The 26,134-nt window shown below is 50.0% G+C and overlaps 1 protein-coding gene across 1 annotated transcript in view; it reads left to right on the top strand.

Moving 5' to 3' along the window:
• Positions 1-26,134, top strand: part of RGS9 (regulator of G protein signaling 9) — a 34,234-nt gene that overhangs the window by 6,277 nt on the left and 1,823 nt on the right. Inside the window, exons 2-18 of the mRNA XM_035342420.1 lie at positions 21-117; positions 2,719-2,769; positions 2,896-3,002; positions 3,780-3,831; positions 4,875-4,933; positions 5,325-5,401; positions 7,177-7,258; positions 7,948-8,010; positions 13,811-13,840; positions 14,443-14,504; positions 16,508-16,621; positions 17,601-17,716; positions 18,176-18,263; positions 18,812-18,950; positions 20,075-20,160; positions 21,812-21,929; positions 25,113-25,513. Of these exons, the coding sequence (XP_035198311.1) occupies positions 21-117; positions 2,719-2,769; positions 2,896-3,002; positions 3,780-3,831; positions 4,875-4,933; positions 5,325-5,401; positions 7,177-7,258; positions 7,948-8,010; positions 13,811-13,840; positions 14,443-14,504; positions 16,508-16,621; positions 17,601-17,716; positions 18,176-18,263; positions 18,812-18,950; positions 20,075-20,160; positions 21,812-21,929; positions 25,113-25,513 (1,742 nt within the window). The remainder of the gene's footprint in view (positions 1-20; positions 118-2,718; positions 2,770-2,895; positions 3,003-3,779; positions 3,832-4,874; positions 4,934-5,324; positions 5,402-7,176; positions 7,259-7,947; positions 8,011-13,810; positions 13,841-14,442; positions 14,505-16,507; positions 16,622-17,600; positions 17,717-18,175; positions 18,264-18,811; positions 18,951-20,074; positions 20,161-21,811; positions 21,930-25,112; positions 25,514-26,134) is intronic.

Here is a 26,134-nt window from a genome sequence, read left to right as displayed (position 1 = left end):
TGTCCCGTTGTGTGTTGCAGATCGAAGCGCTGATGATGGAGATGCAGAATCCCGACACGGGCATCAAGATGCAGACGCAGAGGGTGATGATCACCAACATCCCCCATGCCGTGGCAGGTAAGAGCTTCTCATCACAGGAAAGCAGCAAGTGTGGGCTCCTTGGCCATCGCTGGGTTATCGCTGCGTGGGGGCACGTTGGAGCCCATGTTCCCAATAAATATTTGCTGTACGCCCTATGAGATCTCCCCTTATCTTATTCTCACTCGTGTCTTGTTTCATTCCTAGCTCTTTGAATAAGAGCCACAAAGACTTCTAATCACATGCTTTTAGCTGTCCCACTGAGTTTCTCTTAGAGCAGAGGTGAACGGGTGCTTCAGCCTCCAGACCTGGTGTATTCCTGGGGATGCTGGGTCACAAGTAAGGATAAATATTAAAATCTGATGAAAAGAGGCAGAGTGGAATCAAAATGAAATATCATGCTGCAGAAATGAGCAACAAACAATTAGTCTCCCTTCTAACATTTTCTGGTAATAATCATTTTTCTTCAACATGCAGGAAAAGAACAAAATATTCAGCCCACTCCTTTGCCTCTAACTGGCAGCTTTTCCTCCTTCAAGCGGGCTGGAGAAGAGACAGACGTGAAGCTGGGTTGCGAGGTGTCACGTCTAGCGTTACAGGCAGCTCTTATCACAGTCTCCCTTGTGCCTGCTAGCTCCTTTCACAGGGCAGCAGCAATCCGCCATCAGTACCTCGGCTCCCTGCTCTCCAAGCCTCCACAACAGCTCTTGTGAGGGACCTTCCACTATAAATATTCACATGTACTGAACCAATGTTTCCTCCTGATCTGTTTTTTTTCTGCAGAACTTGGAAATTCAGAACACAAAATCCCCCTGAAACCAAAGAACTTGTTGTGGGCAAATCGGGAGAGAGCTCAGCCAAATAGATGAATTCATCCCGAGCATGTTTGTGAAGCTCTGTAGGCCCTGCATATTGGTTGCCCCATTTTTTTTTCCTTAAATGCAGAAGCAGAGGCACAGAGGTTTAAGGCAGTTGCCTGCGGATCCATTCAGAGTCAGTGAAAGGGTAAGGAGAACTTGGGGGACGTCTGAAGCTCGTTCTCAGGAGCATCCTCCATGCGTAACAGCGTATCCAGAGCCTGGCTCACGCAGCTGTTACACAGCAGAATTGGGTGGAGCGCATCTGCAAAAGATCTGTTCTTGCCTCCCCTCGTCCTTCCTGCATGGTTAAGGCAGTGCTGCAGAGAAGTTCCTCCTGTGCTGCAGATGACGTGCCAGCTAGATCAAGTGCAGTGGGAACGAGTACTTCTCTTGATGTCTGGCCAGGATGAAATACCACTTCCTAAAAGGCTGGGGCTAGATGATGTGGAGGGAAGATGCCCGCTGCTGCTCATTGTCTTTGCGTGCCATTGGCTTTGTTCTGCTTCCTCAGCCAGAACTGCTGCAAGTTACCTCTCGCAGCAGTCATACGTTTTAGTCCAATTCTAGTAGGCAGGGGAGCTGCAGTCTCCTTGCGCAGCAGTCATCGCTCCCTAAACTGACGTTTTTGGTGTTGCAAAAGTTGCATGTGTACCGATCGGCTTCTGGGTGTTGCCTGAGAGACAGATTCATTTTTAATAAAGGGATGGTGAAGACAGTAGGGTGATTCCATCAGTGGACACAGATCTGCAGAAGAGAGCTCAGGTCTTTGCGTGCAGGAAGCTAACTAGGTGGATTCAGCATCAGTAAAATGGCTTACAGCAGAAGAGACAAGGAAACGTTCATGTTTAATGCGTACCTTTGGGAGAAAATGCTTACAGAGCGAGCTGTCTAGAAATGAGCGATGAGATAATCCTTTAATTTCATCTATTTCAGGAAGCAGGCGGTAGGATAAGAGCTCTAAGCCCCTATTAGAAAGCTAAGTCATCACTGCAATGTCAAGAAAGGTCAACGTTTCGATCTGCAATCCTAGGAGACTTTTGGAGGAGAAGGCCAATAACTGATCAGGAGTTGAGCGCGTTTTTGCCTGGCCTTGTTGAAATGGAAGGAGGTGAATGTAACGTGGCTCCCAGAGCAGAAAACTAAAACCACTGGATGTTTCATGCTGACCAGGGTAGGACTGACCACGCCCCAACAAAAACAGGGAGAGATGGAGTGTTGGTGAATGCAGAAATCTTGTTTGTGTTTCATATGGCCTGTTCCTGCTGCAGCTTGGATCTCAGACTTGGATACCTTCTGCGCTGAAACTCGTGTCCCTGAAAGGACTGGAGGGGACCGGTCACTGGGCTCTGACTAAAACTGATAGACGACCATGCTCTGTGGATCCGGAGATGCTTTGCAGTGAATCTTTCAAGACAAGATGGTGCAAAACAAGGGGCACTTCCCTTTTCCCAGGAGTGTTGCTGTTGCACCACCTAAGTCACCCAGCGGTTAGGGTTTAAATGTTGCTCAGGCCATGTGTGCTTCTGTACACGTGAGCATGTCCTGAGTTCACTGCCTGCCTCATGCTCCTGCTCCCAGACAAAGACTGACACTTAGTCAGGAGAAAGCAGGAATGACAGCATGGCCAGGGAGATACCAGCCGTGATATTTGCAGGAAGGGGTCTGTGCAGTCATTGGGCTCCAGGGACAGTGGTGTGGGTGAGAAGTGGAAAGATCTCCTTTTGGCCCGCAGATTGCACACTCCTGATTTCAAGTGCCTGATATTTTCTCTGTTTTACAGGTAACGATTTACTGCAGTGGATTCTCCAGCGTCTGCAGATCACTGATGAAGGTGGGTAGAAATGTAAAAAGTGAGACAAAACCTCCTAGGTGAATTCTTCTCTCCTGAGTGCAGCTCACTTCTAAATTCCAGCTCAGTGTTTCTGTGCAATCAAACATCTGCCTTCTCCGTTTTCAGAGGCACTACACCTGGGGGACCTGTTCGTCAAATATGGGTACATCTACCCTCTTCAGGAGCCAAAGAATCTCACTCTGAAGACAGACGGTAGTCTGTACAGGTTTCAGGTGAGTTGCACCTTGTCTAAAGCGAGGGAGCTCAGCACGAGGTTTGGAAACAGGCACCGAGGGCAGTTCCCCTGGAGCTGGAGCCGTGAGGCCCTGCGATGTAGCCGTGCGAATCACTCAGGGTATGGGAGGAAGGAAGAAGGGATCCACAGAGCAGCTTCAGGCCAGTTCCCCCAGCCTGATGTCAGTTCTGTGTATCAGAGCACGGCTTACAGAAAAACTGTGATACTTCCTCAAACTAAATTAGTGTTCCTACTCAACTTAAAAATAGCAGTCCTTTCCTCCAAAGGTATGCTTCCTTCCAGGATTAATGTAGCAAATGGAATCCGTGAGTGATAGCAGAATGATGGGGAGAATGACTAGAGAATGCACAAAACCCACAGTAACAGCGGGATGTTAGCAAGGCTCACGGCTGGAGAGCTTCTGCTATGATGGGAAACCAGGATGCTCTCATTGGTGCTTTGAATGAGAGGTCTGTGTCCCCCATGCTGTCACATCAGGCTCCAGCATCTCAATCCAAATGCTCAGGCAGCAGTGTAAGGTTGGCCATGCTAACTGGCTGCAGAGCACAAGTGGAGTTGGCATCGTCAGCCTGATGACCTCGATTCTTCTGCTGTAGCTGTCCTGCACTGCCGTGCGTGCTGACAGCTAAGGAGCTGAGCTTCTCAGTAGGGCAGAGGAAAGGTTTCTTCTCCCTCTAGTGTGGGCAGTGCTGTGTGCTGCCTGGCATGAGTTCAAGGCTGTTGTGCACTAACAGAAGTCTTATTTTTTCTGCAGACGCCGTATTTTTGGCCCACGCAGAGCTGGCCTGCTGATGACACAGACTACGGTACGTGATAGCACTGTGTGTGCTTAGGAGGGGTAGAGCCAGTCCATGTGTTTGTGCTTGCAGGCCTGCACCGTGCTTGCTCTTTACCTTTTCATGCTATTTCCACATCGTGTGACCAGCCCTTACGTTTGCTTTCGTATTATTTTGTGAATGATTGTGTGTGACGCTGAATGGAGGGAACGCTCTGGACGCGCACACCTTGTTGTGCCCTTGATGATGTAAAGCGCTTAAACTTCTCTTACATTCCAACAAGGTCCATGAGACTGGAATGCATCTAAAATACTCTGCTGGGTACAGAGGACTTTAAACACAAGGTTAGATTTCCCTAAATAGTTAAGTGTGTTTCTGGATACGAGCCCAAGACTGTCTTCCTGAAGGTTCGGCTCAAGCCCTGCATTCAGAGCTGGTTCTTTCTTTATATAATGCACAGTGCCTGCCAATACCTCTTGACAGCTCTTCCCTATCAATCTTTTGCTGCCATTATGATGGCTTTTATTGTTGGGCTGGCGATGAAACTAGGGCTGATCAGCTTGGTTTGTTCCTCTGGGCTGTTCATGGATGAATTTGTTTGTACCAAGATTGTCCGCTGTGGTTTTATCTGCATTACGCTGTAGAACTTTTGAAAAAAAAAAGCACATTTTACATTGGAATACTTTAAATAGAACTTGGAAGAAAACATTGGCCTCTAACTGGAAAACTTGGAGGATGAACTCTAAGAACCTCAACATCTTAAAGAGTTGTCCCAGTATAGTTTGACCCGTGAAACCCTGCCTGAGCTCCCAGAGGAGGAGGAACTGCTGGTGGAAGGCACACGCCACCGTGGTTGCTCCCAGCCAACACGCTGGCTTGTGAAGTGCCGGTGATAAAGCAAAGCACCAAGTTAAATTTTTCTTCAGTAAGTTTTTGTGAGCTTGGAGATCATGCCCGGGAGGGTATTGTAACATACAAAGATTCCTGTGTTTTCCATGGGGGCAATTTATTAATTATTCTTGAATTTGGTGGTCTAAGTATAGCTGACTGCTTGTGTGCTTCTCCACCCACAGCAATTTACCTAGCAAAGAAGAACATTAAGAGGAAGGGGATTTTAGAAGAATATGAAAAGGTAAGGAGATGTTGTACTCGTTCCACTGCAAAGCCCTAAGCTGCTGTATCATTTGTAGCCCTCCATTGCTATGAAAGGGGCATGGCAAAAATCATCTCTTTTCAATGAGGTGTTACTCCATTTGTGTCAAAAGCCCAAACTGTGGAAGTGAAAAATTGGCTAATGCAGAAAAATACTCTGAAGTCAACGATAATTTTAGCAGGAGTAATTGCTCTCCTTGCTATGGTATTTCAAATTGTTGCAATTAATTTAATTATGTTCAGAGCAATCCAGATTTTTTGGCTCAGTTGCCAGCCGGGCCTGGTGGAGCTCTGGAGAGTGAAGAAAACCCTAGCCTGGGAGCACCTTATCCAGAATTTTCACACTAACTGCTTTTTTATTTTTATTCCAGGAACATTACAACATGCTCAATAAAAAAATAAACTACAAGTGGGATTTTGTTATTATGCAAGCCAAGGAGCAGTATAAGTGAGTTGACTTGCGTTCTGTTATTTGCATCACTGGGGAGGGTATGAGGAGGCAGAGCTTTACTGTCTTGGTACACTGCTAAATTACAGCTTAAAGCATAAACTGCAGTTTTAAAATAACTTGCGAGTTTCTCCTCAGGATGGTGAAATAAAGCTGCTTTTCATATCGGGTTGGGGGTTTCTCTATGTAACGTGGAAACTTTGCTCACTGCACACATCACAAGTGAAGGGTTTCAGCTGTTTTCAAGTGACTGGACACCCCCTTGTGAAGTCTCACCCGCGCCTGCTGCACCTGCACTTCTCCCCCTGCCTGACATTTGTCCACCAAAGACCTGGAATTGGTGTGGTTTGTCAGAGCGAGAGCTTGGGGGGGTGGGAGCCCTTCCAGCTGACACAAGCACATGGCTCTTCACAAGTGGTTTTTGCCCATGCCCAGGGGTGCAAGGGGAGGCTTACATTTTGCACCTGGTGCGACTCCCTGAAGAAGCTGGGCCCCGATGCTGCAGCATGCCAGCCTCGCGAGGTACAGCTTCCTTTAGCTCAAGTGCCAGGGTTGTCCATGAGCATTGCAGGTCAGGCCACCAGCCTTAGGAGCTATACTGGTCTGTTTCAGTTACTGTTTGTGCATGTCTCACGGCAGAACTTCAGGCCTGAATCAAGAAGCAGTAAGTGTTCCCAGCAGAGACTTCTGCAGAAAACTTTGAAATGCATCCTTAGGCAGCACGCCAGCACGACTTGATGTGGGGAGCTGAATCCTTCAGATTCCCAGGGAAGTTAGCGAAAATGAGATGGGATTCCTCCTTCGGAGATAAGATCTTTCCTAGTTCTATGGATTCCTTTTACCGTTTCTTACCTTGCAGCGTGCCGTGCGCTGCCTCTGCCGTTCAGCAGCCGTTGCTGCCTTCGCTGGGATGGGAGCCAAGCCATCAGCGTGCAGCTCATCAGATAACTGTCTCATTAAACACGGCGCTGTTGCTCCTGTAAATTGAGGTCAAACTTGGGCTAAGAGATACCAAATGCTGTTCTAGAGGTAGATACTGACACAGTATCTGAACGAGTGGATTGAACGTGTCTGAGGCTGTTTGGTGGTGCTGAGTGGTGCAGAGCAGCCCACACCCCCCGCGTTCAGCCACAGCAGGGTGGCCACATGCAAACGCCCCTTGGGAATGCTCCCTTGCCCATGCTCAGCACTGAAGCGTGCCCAGGGCTTGTCTGGGAAAAAATGAGTTGGTTCAGCCCCAAACCATGCTAGTTCCTCTTCTATTTAATAGTAGAGATGATTGACTTTTGGTGCCTGGGAACGCAGCTTGGCACTGCCTTCCAAATAATTTCTGTGAGAAATGTCCCTTCTCCTGAGAACTGTCAGGCTGTGTGTGGGCAGCATCTCTGCACAGCGGTGCTGCACGGTGACTGCACGGTGACATCTGAGGTGGCTGAACACGAGGCAGCAGGGCTGGCTGCAAGCAGTGGGGTTTCAGCGTGAGACACTACCGCAGGGCTGGCTGTCTAATCAAAAGACGATGTGTCTGCTTCCAGCTGAGCTCGGGAAGAAGATGATTTCTCCAAAGCTAAAAGCAGGGAGGAGTGGCAGTCGTGTGGCCATGTGTGATGTGCGGTCCAGAATTAGCTGTGCAAGGCTGTGGTCAGGAGCCTGATTCAGAGCATCGTGCAGTCAGGCTGGGAGCATAGCGAGGGGAGGCTGAGGTTGTGCCACCTTTGTCATCCTGATGGTTTCAGGAGAGAAACATTCCTGATTTCCTGTTCTTGGCTCTGCAGGGCAGGGAAGGAGCGGAAGAAGGCGGACAGGTACGCCCTGGATTGCCAGGAGAGAGCCTACTGGCTTGTGAACCGGACTCCCGTAAGTAGAGGATGAAGGTGTGTGGCTTTGTACCTCAGCCGTGCCCTCCTTAGAGCCCTCCTGGGACAACTCCTGTCTGCTGGGGGAACAGCCATGGTCATGGCCCCGGGGTGAGCACCCCATTGCAGGGAAGGGGTCAGCCTGGACCCAGTATGAAATGTAGAGAGCCATGAGCGGAACAAAAGGGGGCCATGGGGCTGAAGAATTGACTCAGTGGCAATCATGGCAAAGAGGCCTGGGGGAGGTTGTATGTCCAGACGGGAGCAATCCACAGCTCCGCCAGCCGTCCCAGCCACAACCAGTCTGGGATGCAAAATGAGCCCTGAGTTCACGCCACCTTCTCCATAATTGCTTTCAAAGGTGCAAGGGAGGGAGATCTGGCTGCAGCATCCGTGCTCAAGGGGAGAGTTCCCAGAGACATGGGGTAGAGCTCCCCCGGGGCACTCCTGGCTGGGAGCTGCAGCCCTGCTCAGCAGTGCCAGGCAAATCTGTGCTGGTCACAGCCTGCTCTGGGGCCGTGCTCCCTGCTCTCTAGTCAGAGGCTTTAATCACTTCCACTGTGTAAGGTGAAAGTGGAGAGTGCTGAGTGGCCGCCCTCAGGGCTCGGGAGTCTCCCCGTGCATTCGTGTGTCCCCCAGACTTTAAAACAGACGTGTGACAAAGCTGTGCTTGTTTCCTGCTCCTAACAGCCCGGCATGCTCGACGTCCTGGAGTATGGATTAGACCGCGCGACAGATCCCAATGAAAATAAGGTAAACCAGGTGAGGCAGCATTTGTTCACAGCTGTTGGATTCGTCTGGCAGGACCCAGACAATGACCCTGGGGTGGTGTTTTTTGGGGGAACGCAGGCTGTGCAAGTCAGCTCAGCCACAACAGCCAAATGTGTCAGAAGTTGAAGCTGTCTCATTGTCCAGGGCGTGGGGCCCTCAAAATAGGCTTTGGCAGCTTCTTTTGGCTTTGTCAACTTCCATGACACATCCGTTAGTGTGTGTGTAGCTAGAGGACGTGTTCTCTCTGCTGGTGAAGCTGAATTAAGGAATCCTCTACCTGCAGATGCTTATTGCTGCCTCGTTAGTAGTGCTGAATGAACTCGGTGTGGGCTTGAGGAATACAAAGGATTAGAGGAAAGATCAGAGTTTAAAATACAATGGCAGAATCCCTCCAAAAGGGTAAATGTGTGGCAAAAAGTTGGTGTGATGGATGGGAGATACAATATGTTGTGTGAGAATGCATATCATGAAGCTAATCCATAAAGAAACACAATTAATGGACTGAGACTGTGGAGGCTGTAACGGGGTGGGACTGGTGGGAGTCCACAACGAGACGTTGGATGGGGAGCTGGAGCTAATCTTCTGCTCCTTCATCAGTCCTTTAAAGTGATCCTGTGTTTGTGCACTTAATGGTGCTCGTTTGAAGGTGAAGTCAGAGCGTGTCTCGGCAATTAAATGCAAATGTGACTGCGATCACACTCACTGTATTCCCACAACTTCTCATTTTTGTAACAGCCTTTAAACATCTCAACAGCCTGAGGCAGGATAATTGCTCTGGCCAACTGTGTTCTGTTACCATAGAGACTGAAAATGAGCAAAATGTAGGTTTGGGGTGTATTTTATGTTTTCCTTGCTGTAAGTAGCAGCTGCAGAAAGACCTTTTTTTTTTTTGAGAGAGAGGGAAAGCAGGAGAGGGGGAAAGAGAGAGAAATGGAAAAGAGGAGTAGCCAGCTTCTCATCCACAGTTCTACAGCTGGCATGGGAGATTTTAGCTTTGCAAATAGCCTGAAAGCCCATAGGCATCCAAAAACAAAACCCAAAACAATCCAAAATCCATAGACTGCCAAAAGCTCACATATATTCATCGCTTGAAGCTTTTTTTTTTTTTTTTTTCCCCTGCAGGCTGCAGAAAGCATAACAGCAACAGAAACACCTGTGGCTCAACAGCCTCTGTTGAGCAGAAAGGGTGGCCCAGGGTGGCCCAGGCTCTGTCTGTTAATGCTGCCCTGGCCTGTGTTTGTGGTCTGTATCCTATCCCTTGCTAAGGCAGCATGGAGTTTCACCAATGTTTTCTGTGGGCCCAGCCTCTGGCTCTGACCTAGGTGAAACAGTGGGAGCAGAAAATAAGTGCACGAATCCAGCACCCATTTGTTTGATTTTTGACTCTGATTCCACTCGATACAGCTTGACTTTACTGGCCAATTAATTTACTTTTATCTTGACAGCCGAGAAAGAAAAGACTCCCAGTGATAATTCATGCCTGACATCGGGATGGCTTCTTTGAAGCTGATAGTGGCAAGAACATCTCTTTTTCACTTGCCTCAGAGCCTTTGGTGAGCTGCTCGCTCTAATTGATAGATAAACAGGTGCTCAGCCACACGTTGCGCTCCTTCCAGGGGGACTTTTATCGCTGACCCGTGGGCATGCTATTAGAATGAGTTAGGAGTTGTAGTTGGACAGGAGAAGCAAGGCAGCAATAGTTGTCCATTGATCAGCTAATTAAGGGGCTGCTTTAGCCTTTTTTACCCAGGTCTCAGGCTCAGGATGAAGCATCGCTGCTCAGTGAGTTACCAGGCAACTGCCAGAGCCCCCGGCTCTCCTGCAGGTACGGCTTTTGCCTACTTCTGTGAGCAGAAGGCCTTTAAAGTGGTGCTTTAGCCTAGCCAAAATCACTGTGCTAGATCCAGGGACTACGGAACGAAACACCCTGGCTTGTCGCATGCAGCAAATCAGCTTCAGCAGTTCCCTGTAGTCGCTGCTGACCTTTAATTTCACAAGTCCCCTGATAAACACGCAGCTTCCGCTGCATCCATCCCGTCTGTTGAACCAACGGGATCAGAAGCAAATAAACAAGATAGGGGAAAACCAGCTATTTGAAAGGAACCCAACATCTGGACTGTTCAGAATCTGATTTCCAGCTGTTGGGGTGGAAACAGGAGCGCAGCAGAGCTGCATGTGCAGATGGTCGTGTGTTAGGTGCAGAATTCGCCTCCGGAGTGCAGGGCTCCCAGCTGGCTGCGTGTAGGGAGGTTCGCACACCAAAAGGGGGGTTTGTGTGTGCAGAAGCAGCTGGTTGCATGCTCCAGTGCTGCTCCTCGTTGAGAGAGGCGGTGCCCGCAGGTTTTTGCTCTGACTGAAGGACAGCGAGCTGTGGAGGGGGGCAGGCTGTTGGTGCTGCCCCGTGCTTGGTGCAGGTGCTTTGTGCAGCATCCCGGTGCTCATTCTTGCAGCTTACTGACCTGCAAGTGCGGGTGGGGGGCACTGCCAGCATCTGGGGCACAGGCAGACTGCAGGGTGATTTGACCAGGTCTAAAATTCCCTCCGAGCTCCATCTGGGCACACCCACAAAAGCTGCTGTTCAGCTGTGTGTGTCCTCTGCACACACCGCACAGCAGCCTGACGGGGCCAGAACACATTCCCATCATCTCCACAACGTGGTCGGGAAGGCCCACGCCGAGAGCAGAGGAGGTCCATCAGCCAGCTGGAAGTTAACAGGAGACATCCCAGCTCTCGCAGGAGCTCGGGGTTCCAGCCACGTGGATCAGCCCTCGGCTGGGTGCTGGCTGGCTCCCAGCTCCTCGTTGCAGCTGCGGCTTGCGTGCGTGGGGAGCACTCAGCTGGCGGCAGTGGGCTGTGACGAGGCTGTGCAGGGTGGGACGGTGCTGCACTGGGTCCCGGGGAGGAGGATGTTCTTCTAATGAGCATGTGGCACTCGCCTGAGTCAGCCGGAGCTCTTTCACTAATTGCCATTTTGATTGGAAGCCTGGAGGGCTGGGGAGTTTATCCGTGGTAATTGCGCTAAGTCACTCATTAAGAGCATTGCAAAATTAATCTCGTTATAAGAAATTCCACTTTTGTTCCAGACGTTATTTCCTTCTAAGCGGCAGAGGGTGGCTGGGGGCTATGGGGCACTTTGGCATTGCTGCTGTCAGCAGCTGGGGGTCAGGATGGGGAGTGCAGTGGGGACAACTGGCAGTGCTCAAGAGGACACAGAATAACCAGGGTCTCTTGTACCAGCAGCAAAGCTGGAAACACTGGTGTGGGGAGCACTGGGGAAGGAAAGAAAATGAAATGATGTGCAGCCATGGGGTGAAACAGCTGAGATCCTTCCCAGTTGCTACGGCTTTCAGAACTGGAGAGGACTGAGCACAGCCAGCACCCGCAGTCGTCAGCGGGGTGGGGTGGTGGATGCTGTGCTCCATGCTGGATTCCTGTTCGATCCCTCTCCAGTTCAGTGTTTGCCACTGCTGAGTGATGCTCGGCCCTTCTCATGCCATAGCCCCCTTTTCTGTGCAATCCCCCACCCAGGAGCACCCCACCAAAGCCCCCCCCGGCTTCCCAGGACCGGCTGTCCAGAGGCTGACTTACCTGCTGCAGCAGGAGGGGGTCCTCGGTGTAGGATGTGCTTACAAAAACCCTTTCCATGTATGCAGATGTCTCATTAGCTTTGATTTTTTTACATAAGTACGTATGACGTTTCTGCAGTGATGGTAGTTGAATTTATTTCTTGCTCCGTGTAACACTTAACTTACTGGGCTCTGTTTCTCCTTCCCAACAGCTATTTGTCTCGTGTGTGTGTGCTGTGCTGCGTGACTCTAAGACCCCTGTAGAAGACAAACACAACTTAACTGCCACGTGAGCTGCCGTCCGGCCGTTATGCCAGCATCCACCTCTTCACCCCTGCACCACGCCTGCCCAAGGCACCCACTTGACAAAGCAGAAGACATGAGGGGCCTTTTAAAATCATCTAACGATTTTAACCTCTTGGTTTTCCTAAAGTAAATGCCCTCGCCACTCTTAAGTTTCCTCAAATGGAACAGTTCAGCTGGCACTTTGGAAATCTGATGGGGCCTGATTTGTGCCTGAGGTTCCCCAAGTAGACAGTGAACTCCCATTGTGCAGGAATTAGGTGACCTGAAACAGAAAGTTCTCTAAAGAGGGCGTTGCTAGGACAGTAAATGCAGCTAGTTTCTGTGTGTAGGCAGGTGGCGAGGTTTTTGGGGGTTTGGTTTTTCTTTATTTTGACTTCCATTTCTACAGCGTATCTGAAACAATAATGCTGCTGTAGAAATGGGGGGGGGGGAAGAAGTGGTGCCTGCAAGAGGTGCCTGGCATCAGGGGTACAGCTAAGCTGAGAAGGGTGATAAGCTGCTCTTTAGTCCTTGTGTCTTCCAATTATGAGGCTGTACGGCCCTGTGGCCAATGATCCTGGTGTTGTCCAAGAGCTTTGTACCCCCATTGATGTCTCAGCCCTTAACCCCTCACGTGCACTTCCTTGTGCGTGGCCAGTGCAGCTGGTGCTTGCTTTCCTGCCTGTCCCTGCTGAGATCGTGTGCGCTGCTGTCGTTCAAAGCTGGCCATGGTATTTCCAGCAGGAAAAACTTCCTCCCCTTGCAATGCCACGGTGAGGATTGCTGTTAGTACTGCACCTGCCGGGCTAGGTTTATGTTAGCATCAGACAGGCTGGCTTCATGGTAGCACTGTACAGATCTGCTGCGTGTCTGGCTCCTGCTGCTGAAACGGTGAGTGTGCCCTCTCAAAACCAACCAATTTTCAGCAAAATACGCATGTTTTTCTTCCTGGTATAGGACAATTTCTCCCTCCTGAGCAGGACTAGTGATTATAGTTAAAATGCACAAGCAGACCTGCATCAGTCTCGCCGTGGTCCCTGAGAAAGCAGCGCTGGGAGGGCGTCCTGCCTTTCCCCAAAGGGGCAGCTCAGCCTGCAGGTTCCCTGCTGAGAAGGTGGGAGGTGCAGGCTGCCTCTGTCATTTGCTGCCAGATGTTTCCTTCCTCATGGCTCACAAACACTGCGCTTCCACCAGGCGCTCTGCAGACTGGTGTCTGCCAGGAGGTTAATTAGATAGGGTAATTCTGGGCCGCAGATTAGCTGCGTGACTCTGGTTGGCTAAAATGGGAGATGCAGAACCAAAAGGCTGCAGAAGCCTTTAAAGGCTTGCTGGGAGCATCACCGACTTAGCCTGTCTTTCGCTCTCCTTCCTGAAGTTTATTTCACACAAAGTAACTGTGCTTCAAAGGAAGCTGGGTGAATAAACACCCTGCAGTTAATTTCTTGCCTTCAATTGCTTGCTCATTTGCGGATGACATCTAACACAGTCTGCGTTACTCAAATCACAACGTAAGCACCCCTTGCACAGCAGATACTGCATCTGAGGCTTTTAATTGTGGTGTTTATATTTTGCAATGTGTTGGTTCCTGTCTCCTTTAGCGAATATTGAATGATCTAATCTGTGTCTCGTAAACGAATCTATTTTAGCTGCATTAGAATACCCCCTTAATTGAAGGCGCACAGGCAGGCTGGGATGGAAGAAGCAACACTAAATAGTAAATAGAGCTAATGGAACGATTTACGGTGTGTAGATGCTCTTAGCTTTGATGATACCCTGATTAGCTGAGCTGCTGTGTTTGATTTTAATTGTAATGAGAATTAATTGGAGAGCACTGCACAACAGCAGCCCTGCAATCGTGTTTTCGTATTTCAAAAAAAGGCGAGTGAAAGCACCCACCCCAATTTAATGGTTTTTGTTTCTTTATGTTACAGAAGAAAACAATGGATGTTTATAGGAGAGAGGTAACGAATTATTCCCTTACTTCTACGCGTTCAACCTGTGCGTATTGCTTATTTCAGTATTGCATGGGGGACCAAAGCTCCCTTTGCAGGGGAGAAACTGTTTTAAAAATGGCTGGGTTTGGCTGGCAGAGTCTCTGTGCTATGAAGCTTCCAGTCCATATGTTTTGAGGACATTTTCTCCCACTGCAGGCAGCCAGCAGCTCTCCCAGCGATGGGAAGGCTCAGCAAGGGCTGATACCAGGGCTAAAATCCAATAGATCCAAATTAGTGGTGGGGAAATCATGGGAGATACATCCAGTGGCGCCAGCGTAGAGACAGCCAAGGATCAATGATAATTACATGCTAAATCATCCGGAGCAGTTCTAGGTGCCCAGAATGGTAGCAATTACCCAGTTTTTATATAGCATGGAGAGTGGTTTTAATTACTGGCACGTTGCAAAATGCTCTTTTGATATTTTCAATCAGCTTGGTGATAACAGCCATTTTACTGTGACAGCTTAGGGATTCTGATTCCTTGGACATCCTGTGGGTTACTGGGAGGAAGCAATCCTGGTCTTTTTATCTCCATGCTCCTAACCCTGGGTGTTTCTGATCCCTCTCAGATCATGTACTACCAGCAGGCCATCATGAAGTCCAGAGTGAAATCTTCCGTCTCTCTTGGAGGGTACGTCCTGCTTTCTTTCTGTGCACGCGTTAATTAGTCTTCAGGGCTCCTCTCTAGTGCGATGATTCAGCTCCCTGTTCTGGCAGCCAGTGACTCATCTGGGGAATCGATCCGGTGGCCACGCTCAGTGCTGTCTGCGTCCTGGCTGCCTGGGCTGTGCGTCCCTGGGCCCGAAGGCACGAGGCAGAGGAGGGGTCAGAGCCCCAGTCATGATGAAGAGCCCCTTGCAGCTAAGAAGGCAAGGTCGCCTTCAGAAGGCAGCAGGGCTGGGGGAGTCTCGGATTAGTCTGTATTATGAAGGAACACACTTCCCTCCTCAGGAAGGTCCAAGCAATTAATTAGCAAGTCCTCTTCTCAGTGGGAGTGTTTCCTGATCAGATTTTTGATGAAGCCAATTAAGTGCAAAGCTCCCAGTCCTCGTGTTAGCTGCTGCTGCATTTGCCACAGGTGTTTCTTACCTGGAATTGGGCTGTTTCACATAGTCCTTGCCATCCAGTGATTCCTACAAAACCTGAGATAAATGTGATGCTCAGGCTTGTTCCCTGATAGAAGGTAATTACGGATGAAAGAAATGGGAGGAAGAGCCCAGGAAGCTGTGCTGTCTGAGAACCGCACCTTGCAAGGCACCAGCAGCTCCGTTTCTTCATCCGTCAGTGACTGCCTGGTCACATGAAATGCTTCTTGCCTCAATTTTCCAGCCTGTGAGCTGGAGCTAGGGACACCTGCCTGCCTTTAGGAATTTTGTAGTGCTTAGCTGTTTGGCAGAGGCATTTTTTACACAATAGTCTTTGTCTTAGAATGGATAATGCCCAGTATCTGGATCAAAAACTCTTTAGAAAGGTTGGATCTCCACCTTGAGCTATGGGATTTGCTCCAAATCAAATTATTATTGATGAGGATAAGATCAGTGTCTGGACTTTGCATGCATCAGAGCATTGCATTGATTTAGGAGGAGCTGCAAAGCGCTCATCATTCAAAGGACAGAGCAATGTTACCTGAGTTGACGGGTTTAGATTTGCAGCTCGATTAGAATATACGGATTGGATTGAATTGTGCAGGTGCTGAATGCCTTGGCATTTCGGATGAGAAGATAGGATCAAGCGTTCCTGTGCCAAACCTGCGGTATGCTTTGTGCAGTCGCGTTGTATAACTGGAGGATCCGTGCCAAGGTGCCTGTTAGCAACAGGCCCTTGGACAGTGCGCTCCCAGCTCAGCACATAAAAGCAGCTTGGCCTGGAAGCAGTTTTAAACAGAGAAACCAGATGAATTTTTTTTCAAGAATGAAAAAGGGAGGAGAAAGCTAAAATTCCAGGACATTAGTGAAATTGGTTGTAATTACAAGTCTCGCCAGCCTAGAAGGTAGGAGAAGTGTTTGTCTGGTTCCTGCTAGGGTAAGGAGATTTTTGCTTTGTGCTGAGCCCTCAGACGCATTTGCAGAGGAATGGGCTGTGTGGTAGGTGAGTAGTGGCATGGAGAAGCCCTCAGCACCACCTCACCTCTCCCAGAGCTCGCTGGGCTCTCCCACACCATCAGGAGGCTGCAGAGAACCCAGCCTGAGCAAACGCTGTGCTTGCTTTCCTCTTCTCTGGCACTTCCCTCCCTGTAGTGTATGGCACAAAACAACACGGGCAGGCGTATCTCAGGCTGAGCTGTGGGCTGGAGAATGAAACAGCGCTCGTCTCGGGGCTCAGTCCCACTTCCTTGAAGGGAAGAGGCAAAAACAGCTGATGGAGGGAGGAGAGTCTTGGTTTTCCCAGCACTTGAACTGACAAAATCACTGCTTTGAAAGACACTTGGGAAATTACTGCTAGGCAAGTGGAAAAGATTAACAGCACTAATGAACCCATTTTTGCAGTAAGGCAGGGGTCACATTCCAGACCCCCATGGTAAGGCTGCGCCTCTGAAGATACCCGCAGTCTGTGCAGCCTTTTGGTGGTTGTAACGGGGCTGGCAGCAACTCTGCTTGCAAATTAAGATCTTGATTTTGCTGGATTTACTTGCAGGCTTGTGAAGTACTCCGAGCAGTTCCTCTCCAATGATCCTATCCTGTCGGGATGTCTCCCCAGCAACCCCTGGGTAACAGACGACCCCGAGTTCTGGGATCTCAATGCAAAGCTGTATGTATTTATATTCTTTTGCCAGCTTGTGGTTTACACTGACCTTTATGCTGATAGAAATCAGAAAGGGGAACCATTGATCTCATCGTGATATCCGGTCTCTGGTTGTGAGCAGGGAAGCATTCCCTTTCTGACATAGCTAAAGAAAGCGTCTCCTGGGAATACTTTGTGCTGAACTTGCAGCATTACCTTCTTGAAGTGGGGCCTTCCTTAACATTGTAGAAATGCCTGAACTGTTGGGAGTATGCACTTAGAAGCTGCTGAGTGGGTCTAATCATCCCCTAGGGTAAGTGCAGTCCAGTTTTACTAGCACACGAGCGTGGAACGTGAGCAGTTATGCTCAGGTATAGCACTTGATTTAGTGTTAACCTTGCTATTTTAGCTGCTGCCAATGGTGTAGCGATTTGGAGTCCAGCTACTTGGTCTTTGCATACACCCAAAGTTGCGTTCTTACAGAGAGTTTAGGTTGGAGACACCTGCTGGTGGTCCACCCCTTCTTGAGGTCTCGCTTGGTTTTTCACTCAGATAGCATTTGCTAATTATACAGAAGCATCTCTGTGTTTGAAGCATGCAGCATGTAGCTGGTTCTCATCTGAGACCAGCAATCCTGTTACAGTGATAATATCGCATTAGGCAGCCCCGAAGGATACCTTCACAGAGTGCCTTTATGAGGAGCAAAGCTTTGGGCACCAACCAGTTCCTCCTCCAGAATGGGACTGAGTCAAACCTCCATCAAAGCTGGGACGGCATTGTGAGAGCAGAATAAACGCAAGATAAATCCTCATCCCACTGCGTACCAAGTTGTTTAATTACTGCTTGCGTAGTGGGCTGACTCGAGGAGCTCATTACAGCATTCTGGAAAACAGAAAATGCCAAGAAGTCTCCTGACATTCCAGCAAAGCACAGTTTGGTTTAATTAATCTGCCATTTAGATGGGCCCCGTGAAACTGTCGGTGCTGTTTGTGTTCATGCTTTGCAGAGTGGAAGTCCCCACCAGAATGCGTGTGGAGCGATGGGCCTTCAACTTCAGTGAGCTGATACGAGACCCCAAAGGTCGGCAGAACTTCCAGCTCTTCCTGAAGAAGGAGTTCAGCGGTGGGTCTGTTCTCGGTCTCTTTCCCCCTGCCTGGGCAGTAGTGGAAGTCCTTGCCTTTGCAATAGACGCTTTGGTCATAAATAATGGTAAAGTCACAAAGTGGAGCCAGTAGAAGTGACTTGGGAGGCAGTGGCTGTGCAGCCGGTGCGTGCAATACCACCTAGTGGCACAGGACACGAAATTCAGCGCCGAGCAGCCTTGGGCGAGGGGACTGTTCCCAGGCAAGCTGGATCTGGTTGAATTCACAGGCTCTTGCAGGTTTGTCACTGAGCAGAAGGCAGTGGAAGGTTGTTTCCTCCTGCAGTCTCAAGGAGATTTTCAAGGTGGCTGTAAGAAATTGAGAGACTCTGAGCTGGGGCCAGCTTGTATTGAATGAAACTAATTCAGTTTAGGAGTTAATAAATGGGATTGCAGTTTCCTTGCTCTTGCACTCTGCTGATTGAGTCCGTGTTGTGCAGGAGAGAATCTGAGTTTCTGGGAAGCCTGTGAGGATCTCAAGTATGGAGACCAATCCAAGGTCAAAGAAAAAGCAGAAGAAATTTACAAGTGAGTGTGGAAATTTTATGTACTTAAACTCTTTCTACATGAGTCCCATATGCTCCTTCCATGTGTGGGCATTCCCCAAACAATTTATTCCTGAGGCCTTCCCTTGTAAGCTGTCATTAAGTGTGGCTGTGCTATGTCCCCGTGTAGGAGAGGAGCTTGTGAAGATGAAAGCATAAATATTGTTTTGTTATAGAGCTACTTTTCCCCTCTGTTCTCCAGTATGACATTTAAATCTCGTCAAGGAGAGGTCTTAGCACCTCGTTTAAATACAGGTTTGGAACAGCAAATATCTTGGGGCTGCCACAAGGCGAGTGGAAAGACCCTTTTGATTCCAGTGAGCTAAAATTTGTTTTATGTTGTGTGTTATGCTGCAAGAGGAAGTGACTGCAGGTCACACACAGCTCGCCCTGCTGAAGAGGAGATCGATTGCCCAAGATTAGGACAGCAAATTGTAGTGGGAAGTTGAAGGGACTTTTCCTTTCATCCAGAGGCAGAGGAATCTCTGGGAATTCACTTGTTAATGGCACTGTTGATCCTCCTCCTTGCAGGCTCTTCCTGGCTCCAGGAGCAAGACGCTGGATTAACATTGACGGCACAACAATGGGCATCACTGTCAAAGGCCTCAAGCACCCTCATCGCTATGTGCTAGATGCCGCTCAGACCCACATTTACATGTTGATGAAAAAGGTTTGTGATTTGTTTCCAAAGCCTGAGGGGGATTCCAGGTCTCTGGGCCTTTCCGTGCCTTTGAGTGTTATCGGCTGTCACTTTCAAGTGGCCTCTGTTTGAAAAAACCCTCAGATTTGCTGACTTAGGCAAGCACTGGTCCAGGCCTTTGTATGGTGCTGCTGCTTCCTCCCTCTGAGGCAGCATGCCCCAAGGTGGCTGAGGTTGGGTGTCTGCTGGAAGCCGTTTTCTGACATCAGCTTGGTCACCAGCTCCTTCAAGGCTTGAACGAATCTTGGCTGAAAAATTGAAATGCTGTTGTCTTTTTACTTCCAGAACCAGTGTGAGGCTAACTCAGTGTTCATTCAGCACCTGGAAGTTTTATAGATTCCTAGCATCAGTTTTAGTACAGCAGCAGCTACATTTTCCTTTAAGGGTCATCCTTGACTCGGTTGGTACCACTCTGTGTGCAACATCAGGGGGGCTGCTTGTATCCAACTGTTTTATAGCAGTGGATGGAAGAGGTGGTAGCAACTGTGATACAACTGCATGAGTTGTGTACCAAGAGCATAACCAGACCTGAATAATCTCTTGGAAACAAGTTTTACTGATTTTATTGTTTTTTCTGTGGTTATGTTGATGGACGCCCCTTTCTGAGGTCTGACTGGTGCAGCAGACTGAGGGCTGATACGCGCAGTATGTAATAATGTCGTGGCTTTCACTAGAGCATGATGACCACAGATAACCTAGAACGCCTTGTAAGTGATACAAAACACACGGAGCAGGAAGGAGCGCTGTTAGCCAGATCAGCAGCTAACGTAGATTGACAATGAAAGCAAAAGAACTGTATTGATTTTAGCCAGTTGCTGAAAGCTTTGGCTTCCAAAACTTCCCCCTGCAAGGCTGTGGGACACCTCTGGACTAAGGCCTCTTGGTCTGGGAAACTTTACTGGGAGAAGAAAAGTCTTGGGAATTTTACAAGATGAAAGGGTATTGGGTTCAGTAACTATGTTTTCCTGAGAGATTCAAGGTTTCCTAGGCTGCTGGGTGAGATTATCCAACTCCCATCTTCCTGAGCAGCTGTTTTTGGTGGTGTTTGGTGTTTGCAGCCCATAACAACCAGTTTCCCTTTTTTCTCCTAGTAGGACTCCTATGGCCGCTATTTAAAGTCTCCAATATACAAGGAAATGCTGGCCAAGGCTGTTGTGCCTCAAGAGACTGTCAAAAAAAGGCAAGTGAAACTGGATGTAATTGTGGGGTTTGTTTTTCTTGTTGTAGCAAGGGTAGAAAAAGCCTGAGTTGCAGCAAAATTACTATGATTTAGATGTTTGCTTAATTAAATAATTTTTTCACCAGAAGATGCCTTGCTTTGAGACTGATTATGCTGTTTATTTGTGAGCCCTTTGGAAACGGCTCATGTGCAGCCAGAATATACTTGACGATTGCTCAGCTGCCTTGTGTGTTGGGTCTGTTTAGAAAGGCTGTGATTGTTGAATTAATCACGGCTCCTTTCCTGGAAGGAGAGAGCACTGTGTACCGGGCATGGGAAAACTCCCAGTCTTGAGGCATCAGCTGCCAGCAGAGACGCAGAGCCACTGCAGGGTCCTTGGCGGGTTCTGCTCAGCTCTGCCTGGACAAAGCTGCTTACACCCTGCGAAGTGAAGGCGAAAGGCAGCCAAATGGAGACGAAGGGCGCCTTACCTGTGAGTGGCTGCTGGCACGAGGTAGCCAGCCTGAGAAGGGGCAGGCTTGAAACGGCTTTTTCCAGACCAAGCTAAGAGTCTCATGGCAAATTTGGGCCATTTGAACTACAGTGGCTTCTTAAAGCAGAATGTGCAGTGTCAGAGCCAGACGGGGTGGTGTGCTTCTTGTTCCTCTTCCACTCGTCAGCCTCGCAAGCAAAAAGAGGAATCGCGGACTTTCACACTATCATTTCATCTAGAGCCCAGTTCAAGACAGTGGAAAAACAAACCCTCCTGCTTGGGGTTTGGTTAGTTTTTCCCTGAGCCACACATCATGAGGTTGCTGGCAGATGTTGGCTGGCCCCTGGTGACCACCGTCATGTCTGTCAGGGCCTGTCCTGGACACGCGGTGCTGAGGCAGCACGCTGAGGGAACTACAGGGCTGGCACCCCATCCGGACAAGGTTTAGCATTTGTTTTCACTGCTGTTGGTAATGCTTCTGCTGAAGCAGATAGCAGGTGGTTTTTTGGGGTATCAGGGATGCCTGAACCACCCGTTCTGCTCCCTGTCTTGATCTTCCTGAGAAAAAAAGCACCTGATGGCAGTTGTTTGGGTTCACGCTGAGCGTGAGTTACTTTCAAATGCTTACAACAAAAGAGCAATGTACTGGACATCTCCTGGCCTCGGTGTCCCCGCTAGGACCAGAAACAAGACCGTCTCTACTCTTTTAGTCGTTCTGCAGCTGGTGTGTGACACTGAGTCACCGAGCCCTGTTTAAACCACCTAGTCTGCACTTGCACTTCCCTGTTGGGTGCGTGACAGCAGCATTTCTGTCTCGGTATCTGAGCTTGCCCTCCTGTAAGCACTCCTGGAGTGCTCCTTGGCTTCTCTTTGGGAGAGATGTTAAGAAACCAAAAGTCTTTGAGAGCAAAGTCAGCCAAAATGCTAAGATGCATCTCTATTTCATGTGTGAAGAGCCTTTCTTCTGCCTGGTCGGGTACCAGCAGGTGCTGTAACATCCCGCTCCCCACGCACTGCCTCAGGGATTTAACCAGAGTTCTAATTTGTGACTCTGCTGTCCCTGAGGCCATCCAGAGGTACAGGGGTTTCAAGGACATTGTTCCTTGCTCAGTTAGTGACTGTGGTGTCAGTGCCCCTCCACCTCTTGGTAACACCCTGCTTCTCTCTCCTTCTGCCCAGCTCCAGTTTCCCGTTCGGCCGCCGTCAGCTCCGCTCCAGCCCCAGCCCCGTCATCCTGAGGCAGCAAGAGGAAGAGGCCAAAGCCAGAGAAGCTGCCACCACTGTGGACATCACACAGGTCATGAGCAAGCTGGATCGGAGGAGCCAGCTCAAGCAGGAACCTCCCAAGTAGGCTCTGAGCCCTGCAGGGCACAGCGCAGGAAAAAGACAAGCTGAGGCTGGTGTTGAGCTTCGTCTCCCCTTCCTGAAGGTGTCAGTGCTGCTTTAGGTTTCCCAGGCCAGCTCTGCCAGCAGCCTGCTTCCTGCATGTTGCCATGGCTTCTGCAGCAGCAGATGTCACTTCCCAGGCACGGCAGGCATGGGAACGCTGCCGGAGCCAGGCCGCTGGCTGTGCCAGACCCGTGGCACAGGGCCAGAATCCCTTTGTGCACACCATGGAGGTGCGATGCCTTCTGGCTGCCCAAGAGCCCGGGAGGTTGGGCAGCCCAGGCACCTCTCCCTGCCTCCTACTCCTCCAGGAGCTGGGATGGCACAGGGTAGAGTGGAGTTGTGCTGTCCCAGTCCTTTGGGTTCAAATCGGCCTTGCCTGGAGCAGCAGTGGAGGACCCTGCAGGGAGCAGAATGAGGCAGTCCAGCTCAGAGCATGTCCATGTGGGCACCCATCCTCTCAGTAGGATGTGCACCCTCCCAGGGGGTGCATAGTGGGCACCCCCTGAGAGCAGTGTGCACACAAATTCCCTATCTGCTATAAAGCACCTGAAGTATTCTGCACCTCCAAGTCACTGCAGGGGGGTCACAGAGAGAAGAGTGGGCTAGACTTCTTGTGAGAATAGCACGATGACCATTTCTGAAGGTTTGGGTGACCCTGTGAATTTTAATGACATCCCCTCGTCTCGTTGGAGATGATCAGTAGAAAGCTCTGCTCTCCCTGTTCCTCCCCCACACGATGAGCTAGGTGAGCAGCCTTAGAGCCATCCCTCTCAGGAGCCTGCTGGAGAGATACAGCCACAGCTTTGTGTTTCTTTTATCAGATCCTTTCTGCCTCTTCTCTTGTCTTTTTCCTGCTATTCTATTTTATACTGTTAAAAAACCTAGCAGGAGGTAATTCTAGTTGTCACTGGTCTGTAGCCCAGAGGCAAGGAAAAAACAGGGCAGAGGTGTTAAGAGCTGCTTCCAACTTTAAGTAGTGTTTTTTTTTTTTTTTTTTTTTTTTTCATTTGTTCTTTTGCTCTTTAGAATAAGGAAACCTAAATAACTATGTTAGCACCAGAGAGCTTCGGGAGATTCCAGGCTTTGCTGGGAACCCCCTGCCTGTCTGGACCAGGCTGATGATTACCAGAAGTGGGAAGATTCCTGCAAAGCCAGTAAAGAGAATCATGGGGGTAGCAGTAAAACTTCCTTGTTTGTTAGAATTTAGGGGAAGTGGAGGGACTGGGTGGGAAGCACTGGAATACAGGAAACTTCTTAACTCCTACTTGCATTATTCATCCGTTTTTATTACTGGAATGAATTTACAGGACAATGGAGATAGAGGAAAACTGGATGTGAGTGGGAACCCTGAGGTATTAGGGTGTATGGAGACCAGCCTCTGCCTGACAGGGAGACAGCCAGGCCATAGGCCCAGGCAGCTTTGAACAGCAATTCTTGCCCTCCCTGTATGTGGTATCAGAGGCAGAATCAGGGCTACGCGGTCTGATCTGGTGTCACTTCAGAACCAGTCGTCTTCATTTTGCAGCTGAGCTATGGAGATTTTCGTGACCTCTGTTAACCTAACGGTGATAAATGGTTTAGAGGAATTGAAATCAAGTTACATGAGCATTCAGCTCTGGTGTCAAGGTCTGCCCGCCGAGTACCTACTCGCGTTCCCGAGGGAAGCATTAGCAAATTTTGCAATGCTGTAAGGGGGAGCAGGCTCAGCCTGTAAATGCTTAAAACCACAAGGCTTCTGTATGTGAAGTACTGTACCATCAACTCACCTTAACATAAAAGCACTGAAGGGTACTCAAGAGCTTGGCAGGGCTGGTCTGCAGCTGCTTGGCTGTGATGAGCTCTACAGTCCCTTCAGAGTTTGTGTACCGTGGGACACTGAGCGTGTCGGGATTGCCAGCAGTAGTAACACGTGGAAGATCAAGTCAGGGTATAAATAATAAATAACAAATCTGTGTGTTCCAGTCAGTCCCTGTGATTCTACTTCTGTTTTGTCTGTATCTTTGCTTTTTATGTTATCTCTATCCATTCCTTTCTCTGATTTTCTCATCACCTCAGCTTTGCGTTGCTGTCCCACCGCCATGGGTTAATGCTGCCCGCTCTAGAGTCACCGTGCTTGTGAAACACCAGGCCCCCACTTGCAGGCAGAGGCTGGCTCTGTTCTGCTTATAGGCTGAATAAGCTGGTATAACCCAGTGTACCGCTCCTCGGTCCCTTGCTGCTCAGTCCCTGAAGAGGAAGGTTGCATGGTACAAAGTGTGACCATGGTACAAATTGAACTTTGTTTTGTGTTAGCCAAGAAACTGTTTGTTTCCATTGGAAATCAGAGCAGTATGTTGTTTGTTTCTTGGCCATCACTTCCGTGCATTCATCTGCCTAATAAAAATAAATAGAAAATGAAAAAAGAACTCAGTTCATCCTTCTCTGTCTTGTCTCAGCATGTTCATCCCTCACTGTGTCATCTCTTTGCCATGCATGCGTGTATTTTCTGTATGTGCCTCTGCTCTCAGCACTTCTCTTTGGACACTTGAGCTGCGTTCCATTTCTGCTGGTGGTGAAGCTCTGGGAAGTGGGTGAGGATCCTGGGCATGCACCACATACTCTGTGGACAAATCTGTCCTCCAGCTCGTCCCGAGGGCTTTGTTAGTTGAGCCTGAGCCTTCACAGCACCAGCTAGAGACACTGGGGCCTTCAGCACAAGATGTAACGCCTTGCATTATCAGTCATCAGGGGTTTGAGCTCATTGTTCTAATTCTTGGGCACCACAGCAGCTGGCACAGTGGTGTTTTGGGTTAAATGTGGTTGTACCACACACAGCTGTGCTCACACTCTCAGAATAGCAGACTCCACATGTGGACAAGCTGATGTCTCCTACAGCACCCTGTCTGCTGTGGGGCCTGATCCATCAGCACCCACCGAGGCCGGTAGCAGCAATCCTGGTATTTTCCGTGAGAAAATCATGACTCCTCTGCTCCCCTGTGGGCAGGCTGGGAGTGCAGGACAGGAGTCCGCTGACAAAGCCTTGTCCCCACGCTTGGGGACACCAGCCAGAAGCATGCTGCCCTGACCGAGCCTCTCCTTTTCCTCCCTGCAGTTGTGCCGCCTCAGCTCCCCGGCCCCTTGCCTGCCCGTCCACGCTGGCACCAGCATCCTGCCCCCCGCGTCCCCTGGCCCCACAGCCCTGCCCCACAGCACCGCCTGCCCCTCGCCCATCAGCGTGGCCCTGGACAGCACGGCGGGCACCGACAGGGAGCAGGAGCCTGGTGGGGCCATATCCAGCCCCTTCCCCTCCATCGCCGGCAAGGTGGGAGCTGCGGCGCCTGCCAAGCCCCGTGCGGCCGCCCTCTCCCTCAGACGGTTCCTGAAGAGGGGCTGCCTGAACTCGCCCGTCTTCGCCACGCTCTCGCCGAGGTGCCCAGCCGTGCCCCACGGGAAGGTGCAGCCGCTGGGCGAGCGGGAGCGGCGGCTCCGGCAGGACGCCAAGACGGTGAGCAGGTAAGCGCCGTGCGTGGGTGCCTTCCCGAAGGGCTCGCCTCAGGGACCGTTTGGTATTGTGGTTGGTTCGTGGCTAAATATTATCAGCAGAGCCCACAAAGCAGGCCTTTTGCCTCATATTCCTGTCAGCTGTCACCATCTTCCCCCGTGCCCGCTCGCTGAGGGCTTCCCTCGCCTGTCATGGCGAGCGGGCCGCGGCTCCGCTCCTCACAGGCTTCGGGGCACAAAATGGAGGAGCCGCCATCTTCCCGCTTGTCCTGGGCACCAGCGGCCGTGCGGCTGCTGCGTACGGCGTGGCCGAGCTGTTGTTTGCATTAGCAGAAATTTGTCTGATTCGGGTATTTCTCCCCTGCAGTCTATCTCCACAAGGTGCCCCTGAGGTCCTCAGACCAACAGCGGCTGGTCGCTGGTGCGTTTTGTTAGCGCTGTGCGGCTGAGCGATGCCGTGAGCAGGGCCTACAGAAGGGGTTCTTACAATCACAACTGGTGTTTGCGCTGCCTGTCCGCAGCCACAGAAAGCCTTTCCAAACTGGCTTGTCGTGTTGGCTTCTTGTGTTTGTTTTCTGTGTGGAGCACAGGCAGGAGGTGGTCCTGGTTGTTCCCTTCTGCTGCGCTCAGGCC

The sequence above is a fragment of the Oxyura jamaicensis genome, chromosome 18 (assembly GCF_011077185.1).
Source record: "Oxyura jamaicensis isolate SHBP4307 breed ruddy duck chromosome 18, BPBGC_Ojam_1.0, whole genome shotgun sequence".
Lineage (NCBI taxonomy): Eukaryota > Metazoa > Chordata > Aves > Anseriformes > Anatidae > Oxyura > Oxyura jamaicensis.
The sequence above is the reverse complement of the archived record's forward strand: the minus strand, read 5'-3'. Positions and strand labels throughout refer to the sequence as shown.